The sequence below is a fragment of the Haemorhous mexicanus genome, chromosome 1 (genome assembly GCF_027477595.1).
Source record: "Haemorhous mexicanus isolate bHaeMex1 chromosome 1, bHaeMex1.pri, whole genome shotgun sequence".
NCBI classification, from domain to species: Eukaryota; Metazoa; Chordata; class Aves; order Passeriformes; family Fringillidae; genus Haemorhous; species Haemorhous mexicanus.
The window spans coordinates 69,063,712-69,079,400 of NC_082341.1; the positions used below are offsets into that span (position 1 = coordinate 69,063,712).

The window sequence follows — 15,689 nt, forward strand, 5'->3', positions numbered from 1 at the left end:
TGTAACATGTGCCTGAACGTTACTGATGCCATAGTGTGCATGTGTCAGGTGCATTTCCATAGGCTGCTGCCATCCAGCTCCAGAGGCTCTACTATGCTCTACTTCTCTAGAGCCAGAGTGAAAAATAGGTGCTGTTATAACTGCCCCGTTAATGGCAAATGATCAGTCAGACTCCAGAGCTAATGACGTGTTTCCTACCCCGGCCTGAATCCAGACATTGTGCTGACCTGCTCCTTAGTCAGAGTACCTAGAGAACAACAAGTAATACAATGTTTAATATTTTTTTTCCATTCAGCTCTTCTGCAGTAGTGTAAAATAGTTCCTCCCCTCCCCTCCTCTTCTCGAGCCTTAACGTTTTTCCAGGCTGTAAGCATTGATAAGTTTGAATGCTAGGACCACACACTTTGTGGTGTCTTGGATTATAATATGAATCTATTCTTTGGTGCATAAGATGTTCCATGTTAGACTTAACTGAAAGCCAAAGAATTTACATTGCAGAGACTGTCATGATACAAAGGCAACAGCAAACCAAGGATTGAATTCTGCTGTCTCATGTGCACAGAAACTCATGAGGAATGAGGATTACTACAGGCTAATTTGACTAATCTGTCAAGATGCTGGGTTTTGTCCATCATATGGAGTAAGTTGGGTTGCTTTTCTTTTTTTTTTTTTAAAAAAAAGGCAAAACATCAATGAGCTTTTAAACCAGTGAATTTCTCCTGGTTCTTCACTTCACTGTCTGTCCAGAACTTTTGATTCTGTTCAGTCTGAAAAATGTGTGACGGTGAAAAAGCCACAGTGAAAGCTAAGTGTTGTACTGGCAGATGTATTGGATCAACGTGTGTACTTCTGCCTTTCAGGAAGCCTTTATTATGTTTTTAACAACTTTCTAGTGAAGCACAATCTCATGAGTTTCTTGTATAAAATCAAAGTGGTACAATTGTTTACACTGAGATTTTTTCTAAATAAAAACTTTTTAAAAAAGCAGTCTTTCTATAAATGATACAGCACAATGAATATACAGTGACAAGTGCAATAAATTATAGCTTGTATTTACAAGAAGCCTTTTAAATGCAAGTAGAGGTAAGTGCATTTAATACAAGTTTAATATTGATCAAAACAATTTGCTATTAGCTTCTGCTAGACAAACCATGGCTCTACACTGCATTTCCTTTATACCAGTTTGTTAGTTGCATGAGTTGAAAGGGAAAGATTGAAAATGTTGTTGACATTCTGTCTTCCTGTAAACAAACTGTCCAGCTAGAGAATGAATGGCCCCTAAGCTTTTACGTCTGAATTACAGCTGAAGAAGTGTCCTGACTTCCTTCCTGGGCAAGTGGTAGTAGATGAGGCAGCTCCACGTGGGGAGTGGAAGGAAGTTGCATAAGAGCAAGTGAATAAATTTGTATTGCTCAGTCAGATGGTGAACTGGGAAGACCAGCCAGGATCTGAGTTCATGGTAGTGTTTCTAACACAAGGTGCAGCCATGCCATCTTACACTTGCAAGATCAAAGTTAAACGGTGCTGGGAGCGTAAGAGAACTGAAACATCTGCTTTGGCACAATTTTAGATGCTTACTATCATGACAGATGTCAGGAGAAGACTAACAGTCTAGGTGCAGTAACTGGTCCTTCTGGCCAAAAGGATCATGCACAAGATGTACACTCTACATCTGAAGTGCTAACACCACTTTCTTTAGCTTCTCTGCCTCTCCCCCTCACCTTCCCTCCCTGCCCCCAAAGAAAGACCTCACTTGTTTTGGGGTGTTGAGTGCTCATCTGGTAAAACTGCAGCACATATCCAAGCACCTGCTACAGGTCAAGCTTCTCTGTGAGATTAAAACCATCCCAGCCAAATAAAGTGTGTGGGCATTTTCCTGCTGCTGCTGCTGAGCTGGGCAGCCACCGTGATGTAGGGTCAGTCTGTAAGAAGTCCAGCAGTTTGCTCCCACCCTGGGGGGTGGTCCCCACACTCCTTCCTCTCACAAGGCACATACATGGTGTTCTGAAGGGTGGTTCATCACGTGTTGTTTTTTTTTCCCCCAAGGTTATGAAAACAGGGAGGGCTGTATCCAAGTTCATGGCAGCATCACAGAGTCCATGTGAAGACTGTTTGTCAGTGACATCCACAAGCTCTTACTACCATATTCCTGTATTTCTTCAAGATTACATTAGAATTATCATCAAAGTAAAGGACAGATATGGCATTTAGTTTGGTAGGTGCACAGCATGGTTTGGGAACGTAATCAGGATTCATTAGATGAACCTGTTGCCAAGAAAGAAAACACAATTGAGACACTGGTATATTGTTTACAAATTCACCTGGTGCTTTGGCACTGAGCTGCCTGGAGACTTACCAGAGTTTGTACAATGGCATGATTGGTTGCGTTCATATGGGCGTTGAGTGGGAACGAGCACTCCCCATCACAGTAGTTGGCTGCGTAGCCTTTTGGAGCGATTATCCAGTCCTTTTTAGGGAAACAAACAGAACGTGGTTCAACAGACAACTGCACACAATTAAGAGCAGCTGAAAATTTTCCACTAACTTCTTCCTTGAGGGTGAAAATGTGTTTTCACTGAAACTGCTCGGGTTTTAGTTGGGTTTTCTTAATTTCTTTTTGTGTGCCACTTTTTGTGTGTCACTTTTCCATGGACACACTGATTTATATGTCCAAGCCATGGTGCACATCTATGTACAGCTCAACTACCATTAACTAAGAGGGCTGTGCCCCTAAAACTCACTGGGTTGCATTGTGGGGATTGTGGTTTGGAGGCCTTCATTTCCAACATTTCCTGCAGACCCTCTGGCTGAAATACCTTTTCTAGGTTGAGTCACAAGCACAGCTGGTGTCCCTCAGAGAGAGCCTAGCTTATACACTCTTATAGAGGGATACTACTCTGCTTAAGACACTGTGGGAAATCTTAGCTGCCTAACAGCTTCTCCACATCTGCCAGACTCCTGAAGGAGGGGCAGGACAGCCAGCCTGAGCAGCATGAGCAAGCAGGAGGCCCCAGTGGCAATCTGAGTGCCATGCTAGGCAAAAAGGGGACTCTTCACCAAAGGAAGCTTGTCTGCTGCTGACACAAAAGAGCCTACGGGAAATTAAAAGAAGCACCACGGAACAGGAGACGCTTGGCCACCTTTGGATGGGCTCTGGAGGTCACCCTGCAAAAGGACATACCAGTATGTTCCATGTGCATGTATCTCTTAGGCAATTTCTACTCTACCTGGCAACCACCTGAGTTTGCCTGAATTTTGCTACAGCAGGGCTGAGCAGCCACACACTGTTGCTGTAGCTTTGCTAACCAAGTTTGTTCTGAAGGAAATAGCAGTGCCAACAACTGCAGGGGGCTCTACCTAGCCTTGATCATTTTCCTACAAAAAGGAGGACCTGGATTCCAGCTCTTAGAATGAGCCCTGCTGGCCTGTGGCCTTCCTTTGGCAGCATCTTTTCTGCAACTAAAATGGTGAAGGTAGTGCGTTCAAGATCATGAACTTCCCAACTGGAATCCACTTCCTGCCCAGAAGTAGGGAAAGTAGGATTAGGGAAGAGGTGGAATGTCTCTGCTCAAGTGAAAAGTCACCCATAAGTAATGGGGAATGGAGTCAGCACACAACCATAGTTGCAGCTACTGGGCCGGAGTTGACACATGAGCTACAAAAAATGCTGCTATCCTATTAGCTGAGAGAAGACTTGCATGCGTTAAGTATTACAGAAGCAGCAGGGACAGCCCTGGCACCCTGAATTATAACCTGAATTATAACCTATAGAAACATTAGCTGATAGATATTGGACCTCCCTCATGAGTACTGAATGAAAGAATGAAAAAAAAATTTGAATAATTGAAGGTGAGGGCATTCTTTGAAACATGCTGTTTGTTTGCACTATAGCCTGGTCCTAAATAACTTACTCTAAATGACTTTCTGGCCTCATGGTGTTGCAACTAAACTCAGTCTTCAGTCTACCTACCGCAGGCAGTGCTAATTGTGGGGCAGGGATTGTAGAGGATTTCAAACAATGGCCAAGGTTAAAATCAGGGTGATCACTAGAAAAAAATTTAGTTAAAATCACTGCCTAATATCAGATTGTTTTCCTTATCATTAGAGGTATACAGATATAAGCCCTTTCCCGTACCGTGACTCCCATGAGTGACAGAGAATGACTGTATACTTGAATCCCATAAAGTATCAAGCTTTCTCTGGGTCTTATCAAATGTCACAACTATCAATATTTATTTGCCCTTCTCTGTGACTGGTTTTAGTGAGGAGGCACAAGGGACATTTTAAAGCATAATGGCAGACTCGAGTGGAATTACAGTGACACTGTTTAGATAACATTTCATAACAAAATGTCTGGTTTACCCAGAGAGAAACATCACACACCTGCCATCCCAAGTCTTGAAAGCTAACGTAAAGCTCATGCTTTCTGCACGCTGTTTTTAAGTCACTGCTGTTGTAATCTGTTAAAAGAAAAAGAGCAAAACAAGAATTTAGAAAGTAAAACAGGCCGAGTATTGCTGGAGGGCACATCTGGCCAGATGTGTGCATGCTGCGGACTCAGCAGCGAGAAGTGACGAGCTCCCTCAGCAGCTAAAAGGATAAGGGTGTTGAGGGACATCCAAAGCAGGGCTGAAGCTTTTAAGATGCCTGTGGGAATGGAGGAACCCAAGTAACAGTGACTCAGTTATAGTAACTCAGCTGTCTTTAAAGTGCTTGGAAAACTCCTCCAGTAAAACGACTTCTTAAAAATAAATCTACTTCATCCCTGCATAGGCTGCATCCCCACCGAGTGCTCACACTCACCCCCCTTCCTTGGCTCCCCTTTCTGGCATGTGCTGCCCCAGGTGGGGAGCAAAAGCCCACACATTCACTGAGAGAGAGAACTACAGCCCCAGGAAGGTTAAGCATCACCTTGTGCCCCTGCACCAGTCTGCAGAAGTCCTCAAACAGCTAAGGTGTCCCATAGGGCAGGGAAGCCATGTCCTTGTTCCTCTCTTACCTTACCCCAGCTTGCCCCACTCATCTCATGTGACCCATGGCACCACCTCTGCTCTTGGACCTTTACAAACCATGCTCTAAAAAACACATTTCTCCTTTCCATAAACTGCTTATCTGCAGATGACACAGCACTTGACATGCTCTCACCATTCCCTTGCTCCTTATTGTCAATAAAGTGGGGACACAGGATGCAAAGCCCTGACCAAAACCTTCTCCCTTGCCGTAGCACAATGTATGGGGATGTTTCAACCATGCAGGAGCTGCTCCTGATGATCCCAAAAAGTATAGCTATTGGCAGCGAGTGGAATTTCCCATTTGTATTTGGAAAGAGAGGCAGCTCGGCATGTGAACACCTGAAACCACAGTGAGCAGAGGAGCTGAGCTGTGACAGAGGGGCCTTTCACCTCCAGGTGGCTGCACAGATCCACCCTGACGGGAGGTTGCTGATTTTGTCACACCTCAGGTGGCTGCTGGACCTCAGCAGAGCAGCCACAGAAACCACCCTTGCAGCGAGGTGACTTGGCTACCAGCTACAGCTGCTGATCCTGGGCTTTGCACCCGATGGTAGGCACTAGAGAAAGAGATGGCAACAAATTCAGCCAAGCAGCTTGGGAGCCCAGGTCGCCGCCCATGTTTTCCTCCCATGCCTTTCCACAGGGGCCTTCTCCTTCCTCACAGCTCCCATTTGCAAGTACAGGCACTCCTGTCAGCAGGCAGATGCCACAGGCTGATGCCCCTGCCTCCTGCTGCCCTGGATCTTTCAGCTTACCAGCCCCCTGGTGCCCTTAACATGGCTTGAAAGGGCACCCTCCCAGTGCAGCTTTCCCCAGATGCGGCAGCTGGGATAGAAAAATATTTTTAGTGATTTTTTTTTCCTTGGCTCTGAATAAGCCTTTCTTTTTCTTCCCTCCAGCACCATTCCCCCCGCCCCCCCCCCCCCCCCCGAAGTTTGGGAACTACAAATGCAAATATTTATTCAGAAGAAAAACTATAATACTAAAAGCACATCCAACTGACATTAAGGGCAGCACAGCAGTACAGCTGGGTACAGTTAACACTGAGGGCTGAAAAAACCCTACACCTCAAACCCAGCTTCCCAACCACCAAAGATTAGAGAGTTGTTTTTAGAAGCAGTTGGGTTTTAAACCCTGAGGATTGCATTTCAGCCTTTGAATAGCTTCGCTTCAATCAGGGATTTAATCAGGTGAGCAGAGCTGGTTAACAGCCTGCTGCAGCATAAACATTCGCTCCTCCAGCAGCACACGGCGGCAAGAATGGAGGCGAGTCTCTCTATTCAAGCTTTCCATTTTCAAACCAGACATACCCAGCAGAAACCAGGGTGTGGTGGTTTATTTCGGAGGAAGCTTCCCAGTCCCTGGCTCAGCCTAGGAGCAAATTTCTAGCATGAGATGTTTCAAAATGATTTGGTCATAACAAAGGGAAAAAAAAGAGAAGATGATTTTAGTGATCAACGGCTTTCATTAAAACACCTGAGAACACAACTTCATTGTTCTTCAATGGGATATATAGATTGTTTAGAGGAAAACCATCTGTATTTGACAGTGGAGTTAATCTATTCACAACTGAGTGGGTAAAATGGTGCTACGTTCAAATCCAGCTACAATTTACCCAGATCTGCTACAGGAAAAGGGAGAAGGCAAGGGAGGCAGAGAAAACAGGAGTGGGAAGGAAGGCTGCAAGCAATCACAAGTTTAAGAAAACACAGGGGTGGAAAACAAGAGCTGCTTAACAAGGTACACCAAGCAGAACTTGTTATGAACGTGTCCTCTCTCACACTACCCCCAAAAACTCGCCTCAGCTCACTGGTCAGAGTCACCTGATTCACACTCTGCATGGAGTCCTGGCTGCTCTCCATCCAGGGCAGATGCAGACAGCTCTACCTCCTCACTTGCCCAGCCTCAGCCTTTGCTTTTCTAAATGTCAACACATTAAACATCCCCTCTCTCTAGCTTTACACTCTTCCCCGTTTAACCCTCACCCAAGATCCCCTGCCCTCTTTTCTTGTTACGTGTTTGCCTACTATGCTTGCTTTATGGAAGCTATTTTAGCCCAGCTTTAGGTAAGTCACAAACCTTTAACCAACCCATACCAGTGGCTTTCTGAATTGGGGAAAAGATGCAGCAGTACAGATGCACATAATCATGACCCATTCCCTACAGTTAGGGGTTCAGCATATGCCCTACATTGGGCCTACATCCTGAAATCCCATCAGTTATGGGCCTGAAAAGAAGAGGGATACACAGAGTCACAGGGTTTTGGCAGTGAGCTAAAGCTCACTGAGCTACTGAAGTTGGCTTCCACAACACATTTTCTGCAAAGCCTGGAAAGCAGCATCAGCCACCCCAGGCCAGCATGCTCAGCTGTTTTAGCCCAAATTGCCACTCGGGGTGGTTTGCAGTGCAAGATCCAACTGCCAAGAGGCGACAGGGATTGTGTCCCTTCCCGCCAGCCTTGCAGCAGGGAGCCAGGAGGGCCAAGAGCAGGCAGCCTGCAGAGGGGAGGTGCTGCAAACAACTGCTACAGGGCTGGCTCACACTGCCATGGCACAACTGGCAGGCACTGCTCCCCAGAGGCTTCAGCATCTCTGAGAGTTTAGGGAGCTGCTTTGGGAGCTCCTCTAGGCTCATTGTGGGTTTAGCAAAATTGTCTATTTTTTGCCCTGAACATACCAATTCAGAAACGCTAACTTGGCACTTACAAGGCACTGCATTTAATCATCCTGCAGACAATTTTGTCTAAAACAGAGATTCAAAAAAAGCTCAAACCCCTAGTTCTGCACTTAAAAATAACTCCTGGAGCAGCACAGTTCAAACAGCACCGCTAAGACAGCTTGTGTCTGTGGTGTGTTTGCACTGAATGTTGTCTGCCTTCACCAGGACCCAAGTTTGACTTTCTGCAAGTACAGATGTTTCTCTTAAGGCTGGACACTGGCATGTGTGTTGCTGAAAAGGGTGAGAGAACAGCCTGACCCTAATGGTCTTCCTCCTACAGATACTTATGCACCCACCTTAGATTTCCTATAACCTCTCCCACGTTAAGTGCTGGCAAAGAACATATAAATATTTACTGCGGTTGATCCATCTGAGAACACCCTCGCTGCTCCCAAGGTGCCAGTTTACCAAATTCCACACAGTAATTAATTGCTTCTGTGATTCAAAATACTTTGACAGAGGTCTCCAAGGCCAGCCCCCTCTTCTTGGTGTTTGACTTCGGTGATTTGTCCGGATAAAGCTGGTGTAAACTGATCACACAGTTAACAACAGCCCCCTTCACATGAAAGTGATCTGCCTGGGTGGGAAGAAGGGGACACGTCGGGCTGAAGTGAACCCGCATGTGAAGGCACACACAGAAATGCCGGCCACGCTGCTCCAGTCTGCATCCAAACACTGAAGGGAGAACTATACTGGAGGGAAGATTGGCTGCCAGATAACAAAGTTTATTAACAAGGCCCTCGCCATCACAAAAGCATTTGGCCCTATTTGCCTTCAGTGTTTGTGCACGCTGCCTTTTGCAATATCTGGTTCCCGTACACATGAGGAAATCTGTCTGGTGCAGTGCGCGTCTGCTGGAAGGAAAGGCCACTTGAAGGGCCTCTCCATTTTTCATGGAGCACCTCACATCAGTCCAGGGAGCATTAAAGAGAAAGACCTGAAAAGGGTCTTGGCTTGAGTTTCATTCAGAGCAGTAAGTGCAGCCCAAAGTCAGGCATTTAAATTCTCTCCACGAGGAGGGGCTGACAGGAACGGATGTGTCTGGAGGCTGACTTGCAGAAGAGGATTATTGCCACTGGAGAAAGAGATAGCCCTGTGCAAAACCCATAAATCATGGAGCTGGCTGAAGGGCAGAGGTTTGCCGCCTGTTACGCTGGACAGTCCCATCCCTTTGTTCAGCTGGAGGGTCAGCACGACTCTGAGAGCACGGGTTCAAGCCACTGCAAGATTCAGCTGAGCCAGGGTGTCCAGGCTCCGCAGACAGCACAGAGAAACACCTGCGGGCTCCTCCCACCCACCGTGTCCCTCCGTGTCTGGGGCCAGTCCTGGCATGTGACTTCCTGCCTCAGCAGATGAAAATACTCCCTTTTCTTCCTGCTCATCCTCCTTCTGCAGAAGAATTGAGACTCCAGGAATGCATTGACGCAGGACTCGATGTCAAAGCTGTTTGTAACCATGGGGGTTGCTCAGTTCTGCTTCATATAAGCCAGTGATACTTACGTGTTCATAATACATGGAAATAAGCATTCTTGGCAAAAAAACACAGACCACTGAGAACCCTGTGCCACAGGCACAGCCTTAGCAGCTGAGCTCTTGGGACTGACTGCAGGACAACTGCACATCAAAGGGAGCAGAGTGGGCTCTCTTTGGGTACACCTTTCCTAAGCACAGCAGCATACCCTCACCTAACTCCCTGCCTGCTCAGGTCCAATACCAGCCCTGCAGCACACTTCATGCACTCCAAACTGATTGAAACACTTCCCATTTCTAGTAACTGGGGCTTTTTAAAACATACTGCCCCAAAACAACTCACGGCATCTTTTGGGAAAGGGGCTTCTTTTTGGACTGAAAAAAGAAAACCCTGTGTATTGATTAACACAGAGGAAGTAAGTTGCAGTCTACAAAAAAAACCCCATCAAAACTAAAAACTACCTTGCTCTGCAGAAGAGAAACTGCTCTCAAGCCCTGGTAGGGAGCAGCAGTCCTCTTCCTTGGGGAAGAGCACCGACCAAAAATCTGACAAGATGTGAGATAGAACAAGAGAAGATGCGTGGGTGAGGAGAGGCACAGAAGGGAACTGCAGCATCCCAGCTCTGCACCCACTTTGGGTCCAGATGCATCAGGGTACCCTCAGAAGAGCTAGGCAGCCTTGAGGATAATCTCAGGGCTTGCCTTCTGCTTCATCCTAGGGGAAATACTTCCTCAGCCCCACCATCCATCAGGATTTTTTTATCCTCCCAGGTTAAAAAAAAAAGAAAAAAAGCCCAGTGATCTCTAACACTAAAAACACTTTTTGGTCATTGGTGCCTCTTGGGCTGTTAAATCAACCACTTCTTAAAGAGAACAGAGTCTGAGAGTGTCACACTTAGAAAGGAAAACAAGATGATGTAGTCTCTTTTCTAAACACAAAAACCAAGCAAACATACATCTTAACTTTAAATTCCTCTCCTTTCCCCTGCCTTAAATCCAGAGTCTCAACTATACCTTGTTGACTACTGCGCTGCCAAATTCCAGGTTTTAAATTAAAGCTGGCCCAAAAAAAAGCCCTTGAGACCACAGAATGCCAGCTATTTTCCCTTTTTGTCATTTTAGAATTTTATGACCTGATGTGTGGTGTAGTCAAGAAAGCAGCAAAGTACAAATAGCCCTTTTTGCCCAACATATCTGCTCCCTCTGGGGCTTTGAGTCACATCACCTGATTTAATAGTGTGAAAATTTTGTTTCAGCACTATGAAGTTTGCAGAGCCAGGGAGAGAAAGCTGGAGCTTATCCTGACTGCAAGTGCCACTAGCACCACAAAAGAGCAGTGCAGCGCGTAACTTTCCCAAAGCACCATGAACGCATTAAAAAATTGGCTCGTGTGAAGGGAGCACAGAAGCTGAGCCTACCTAAGTGGGAGAACTGCCTGCATGACAGCTGGGCTTACAACACCCAGCTGAATAAACTACCTGTGCCCTTGGCAAGCTCATCATGCAGGAAAATAACTCAGTAAGCAGCTCCGATGCCCAGCTGTAAAACTGCAGCGCGGAAACCTGAAGGAGGACCAAAGCAGGTCTCAGCAACTTAGACCCACAGAAGGCGTTCCCATGGCAGATTAGATGATAACTCCTCCAGAAATGTCACGCTGGCACTGGCTAGCCTCCCCCAGGGAGGTTGGGCTACAGAACCGAGTTGTTCCTCCTGCTCTTAAAATCCACGAAGGACATCTCACACCCAGCCGAGTCTGGCACTTGCAGGGCATGGGAACCCACAGCCACGCTGCAGTGTGCACCACAAGGACATGCAAAGGTCAGCAGTGGCCAACTGCTGCTGGCACACACTAGCCCAGAGGGCAAGGCCATCACCCCAGTGGGCTGGAACAACTGAGCTGAGTCAACACAGCCTGGAAGGGCTCCCAGCCTGGCTCTGCTCCCTGCAGCATGGAGCCACCTTGGGATCAAGCATGGCTCACCCACAACCCAAGCATGCAAGAGCAGGAAAAAGCCTACATATTCCCACCAGCTAAGCATCAGCAATGCTGGTTCATCTCCCTCTGCTGTGTTTAGACATAGACTAAAAAATACAACTTCCTCTCTTCCTTGGGGCATAGTCATTTCTAAACATGAGAAAAGTAGGGATACTATTGGAAATGAAGGGGGCAGCATGAGCAAATTAATCAAGCAACTTGGAATAGGCTGAAGTGTTTGAGAGGAAAGAAAGTACTCAATGAATGATGGGCTTGTAGCACTGTGGTAATGGAAAACAGCCAAGACTTAGAAGACAGAAGACTCTCGATTTTTGCCAAAATGTTATTGTTACTCTATTGCCCCACCAGCCCACAACAGCACTCAGAAGGCTTCTGTACAAAACCTGCAACATGCAACCGCTCCACAGCAAAAAGGCAAACTTCTTTGCCTGCCTGGAAAGGTACTTCACTATGTGTACACCGACAAGATTAAAAAATAAAGCATCTTGTGCTGATTTTCCATGTTTTTTCCAAAGAAAACTGAAAGAGGACTCTGCTGGGAAGGCATACATGCAACACCATAAATCTCAGTGTATACAGAGATAGAGTCTTTGAAATACCGCATTTCACAGGGCATAATTCTAGACAAATACTGCATAGCAAGCAACCTATGAGCACAAGAGTTGTGATTAAAATACCTCACCACCTTGAATTCAACGGATGCAACTTCACATGGAGGTCTGGACTCCACGCTGGATTCAAGAGGACTCCTGTTAGTTTCTTTATGTCAGACCTCCTCTCCTACAACCTTGCAGATCTAACCTATTCCCCCGAGGAAGAGCATCCCACCTCACAACCCCCTTTTCTTGCTTCTGCCCTCCAAAGCATCCCGAGCCATCATCCCAGCTTGTTCTGCATGATTGATTATCCCTGTTCCACGATTACCTGTGACACTGGACACCCTGGAAACGTCCTGAGTCTGGGTGGAGCGGTTCCGGCTCTGCTGCCGGCGCCTGCTGGTGGCTGACCTCGTGGTGCGCAGGTGAACCTCGCTCACTTTGAAGAAGGCCACCATGAAAGGCTGCTTGTCGTAAGGGCCATCTCGCCCCACCAGCCCTGCTTCCCTAGGGTTTACACTGAAACCTTCAAGCCAAATAGAAAAAGGAGAAAAAGTTACAGAAATTGTGCAGCTGCATTGCTCCTCTCTTCTTGCTCATACTTTTAACACAGAACATTCCTTTCCTGCCACCATGACCTATGGACATTTTTATGACAGCTCTCCACCCATGCTGGAAAAGACTTCACTGCAGCATCTGGTTCCTTGGTTCCCCTTCGGCATCTCTAGTCCCATTTTGGCAGTGAAGTTATATAGATAGATATGTAAAACTCTGAACTTGATGTGTCATGACATCAGTCCTGCTGCCTGTGAAACACAAGAAGCAGACATGAGATTAGGAGCTGTCTAAGGACAGCAGAGGGCAAAGAGATGGTGTGCTTTTGCCAGGAGCACAGTGATGGGCTCTCAGCCCAGCTGGGGAGGTAGAGTTTGGCACTGACATTTCCTCAGGGAGAAGTGGACCGCCCCTCTAGTCTTACTTGACATCACAGGTGTACTAAACTGCAGCATGAAACAATAGAAAAAAACAAGGTTGGAGGTTGGTTCCTATAGAAGACAGATGTCACTGTCACCTTCTGCTCATCTAGATCCTCTCCATTGCTTATCTTCCAACACCCTATTTCATGCTCTTTTTCAGTCTCTGATTTTCTTTCCTTTTCCACCTTTCAAAGTTTCTGTGAAATGCTGCTATTACAGCTGCCCCACACAGCAACCACATAGTTTCTCCAGCAGTGCTCCCACATCAGCTTTGATGAGATCAACAGCAGCCACAGCAGCCAGGGCAGCTGACAAAAACCCACATGGGGAGGTACATACCTCTCTGCCTTTTCTCTTCTTCTCATCCCCAAACCTCACCCCACGTGGCATCCCAGTTCCATGTGCCCTTCCACCTCCACCCCAGAAAGTGAGGCCCTACCTGAAGCCATCTCCACCAGCTGGCCTGGTACTGTCTAGGGACTGCTGACCTCACTTATGGGGAAACACATGTCCATAATGGGACAGCCAGGGAATGACAGCCCACCACCTGTGCCCTCAGACATCTTTCTCCTGGTGTTGGCTGCAGCTGCCTTAGGAATGCAGAGAGCCCACCCTGCCTCATCCCAGCAGAGTTCTGCCAGCACCACTGCTAGACAGCATCCAAGAGACTGAGGGGTGACTCGTGCTGGCCCGTGACCTACCATCCCGGGTCACCACGCTCAGCTGCAGTCCCATGTTGTGCTGGGGGTTCATCACCCACATGTTGCTGGTGGCAGTGACGTCGAACTCCAGCCAGCCCTCCTCCGATGCCCACACCGCCCGTGTGTCCAGCAGAAACAGGTCAGAGGCCCTGCAGAGAAGGGTAATGACAAGACTGTGAGGCTGGGGATTCTCTCTCCTGGCTTTTGCTGTTACAGAAACAAAATCTGAAATAGTTCTAAGTTATGTTAATGTCTAAAACAAAACAATGTCTCAAATCTGCCTGTTTGTATCCAGAGTTTTGCAATGAGATGCACGTACTTCCACATGTGAGGTTCAGGATTATAAAGGTTTTCACCATTTTCTAAGACAGAGGAAAGCAATCCTGCTCCTCAGGGCGGTCCATTTCTCCACCAGCAAGGGATGAGTAAGGCACTTCCTGAAGAGTGTACTGCTAGCCCTGACATTACTTCATTCATACGTTTATTACATTAATAGCCAGTGGAACCACCAGCATGACCAGGCACTCAATGGCTTTTGCCATTGGGGTGTCATGGTTTAAGCTCCCCACACAAAACACAGGCTTACCTCAACTGACCAAGATAAAGCACTAAAAAAAACAACTGGCCAGGCATCAAACAGTGAAGAAAAACGGACCTCTAAAGGCCTCTAAAGACATTTTTCTGAGGCTTATCAACAACGATTGGATGCTTTGCTTCAAGGCTGCTGGTCCTGCACCACCTTCATGGGCTTCAGCTTCAAATGCTTTTAAGTCAATAACTTTTTTGCAGCACCAAGTACTCACCCAAACTCTATTCAATGAAATCAGCTGCAGAAGCACCCAGAGAAATCCCATGTACATTTTTTTACTGTATTAGAGATGTAACTTTCCTGTGCAAGAAAGCTACAATTCCTATCCTTTATCTGTGGCCATCACCTCAAAATGGATACCAGGTGTCAATCCCATCTTCATATCTTTTCCCCCCTGGATTTTTTTTCCTAACATGTGTAAATGAGGAAACAGGGTACCTGTCTCTCCTACCCAAAAAAGGTTAAGTTCAGAAAAAAAAAATTTTTGATTAAGTTACATTTTATTTTTAGCCAACTGCTATGTCATACTGCCCAGCAGCTTGGTTTGCATGAGATCACACATGGAAAAAAAAGCACTTAAGTGTACTAGAGCTCCTAGTGCAGCTATTTTTACAGCATGGAGGCTTTCCTCCACCTCACTGGTAGCTGCACACTGTGGTTGACTCAGCAGCCTTTCCCACAGGAGTCTTTGCCGCTGTTCCTCCAGTGGGAAGAGGGCTCAGGATCAACTCTGACCTTCACCTCCAACAGCAGCAAGCAGCTAAAGACAGTCAGCTGCTACATGTTTTGGAAACCCTAAGGTTGAGAGATTTGGGCTTTCCCAGGCAGGGTATTTAAAGTGAAATGTTGCCTAAAGGCAAGTGCAAACACCAGCTGCAGCTGTGACCACTCTTTCCCTCTCCAGTTTTAAGAGAGGAATGAACTTCTAGATCATTCCCACCTCTGAATATGACCTAAACATTGTGCCTCTCCAATGCCTGAAGTCAACTATATCTGAAAAGGGGTTTTCTTAGCACCTGTTCTGACCTTCCTCCTCACACCAGTTGCTTCCTGAACTCTGTAATTCCTCTACACAAGGAACTCTGTAAGAGCAAACCCTCCTGAACACTGAAACACACACACAGGAGTAGTCAGGTCTAAAAAAAAACATGAAGAGGAGGTCGAAAGTTTACGTTCCCACTACCCTGACCTTTGGGAAGGCACCTGGACATCAGAGAGCTGTAAAGCCAGAATGGTCCACATGGCATCATGTAGCCCACCCCCCTGAACTCCAGGCAGGATCACCGACTACCATGTTGTTCCTGAGAGATGTTTGCCTGACCTGATCTTGTTTATCTCCACCTTCAGGAACTCTCTCATCTTTCCAAGAAATTGAATGGGTTTCATGTGACCTTTCACCTCCTTCTATCTAACTTAAATGTCACAACAATGTCCCCTTCTTATTACAACAATATCTTCAGTCTCTCCTTAGCAAGCCCTGTTTTATAGACATTGACTTCTCTCATTGCTTTTTATTGACCCAGCTCAGATCAAGACCTCACTGATGCTGAGTACAGTGGAAGGATAATCTTGATACATCTCACAGACTGTGCCTCTACCTCAGAATATGATTTTGGCTTCTTCACAAAAC

The 15,689-nt window shown here is 46.5% G+C and overlaps 1 protein-coding gene across 1 annotated transcript in view; it reads right to left on the reverse strand.

Annotated features, from left to right (window-relative positions):
• Window positions 1-847: 847 nt before the first annotated feature.
• Window positions 848-15,689, reverse strand: part of BMP6 (bone morphogenetic protein 6) — an 87,152-nt gene continuing 72,310 nt past the window's right edge. The window contains exons 3-7 of the mRNA XM_059852701.1: window positions 13,471-13,619; window positions 12,121-12,318; window positions 4,384-4,460; window positions 2,357-2,467; window positions 848-2,265 (exon numbers count right to left, since the gene is read on the reverse strand). Of these exons, the coding sequence (XP_059708684.1) occupies window positions 2,116-2,265; window positions 2,357-2,467; window positions 4,384-4,460; window positions 12,121-12,318; window positions 13,471-13,619 (685 nt within the window). The 3' untranslated portion in view covers window positions 848-2,115. The remainder of the gene's footprint in view (window positions 2,266-2,356; window positions 2,468-4,383; window positions 4,461-12,120; window positions 12,319-13,470; window positions 13,620-15,689) is intronic.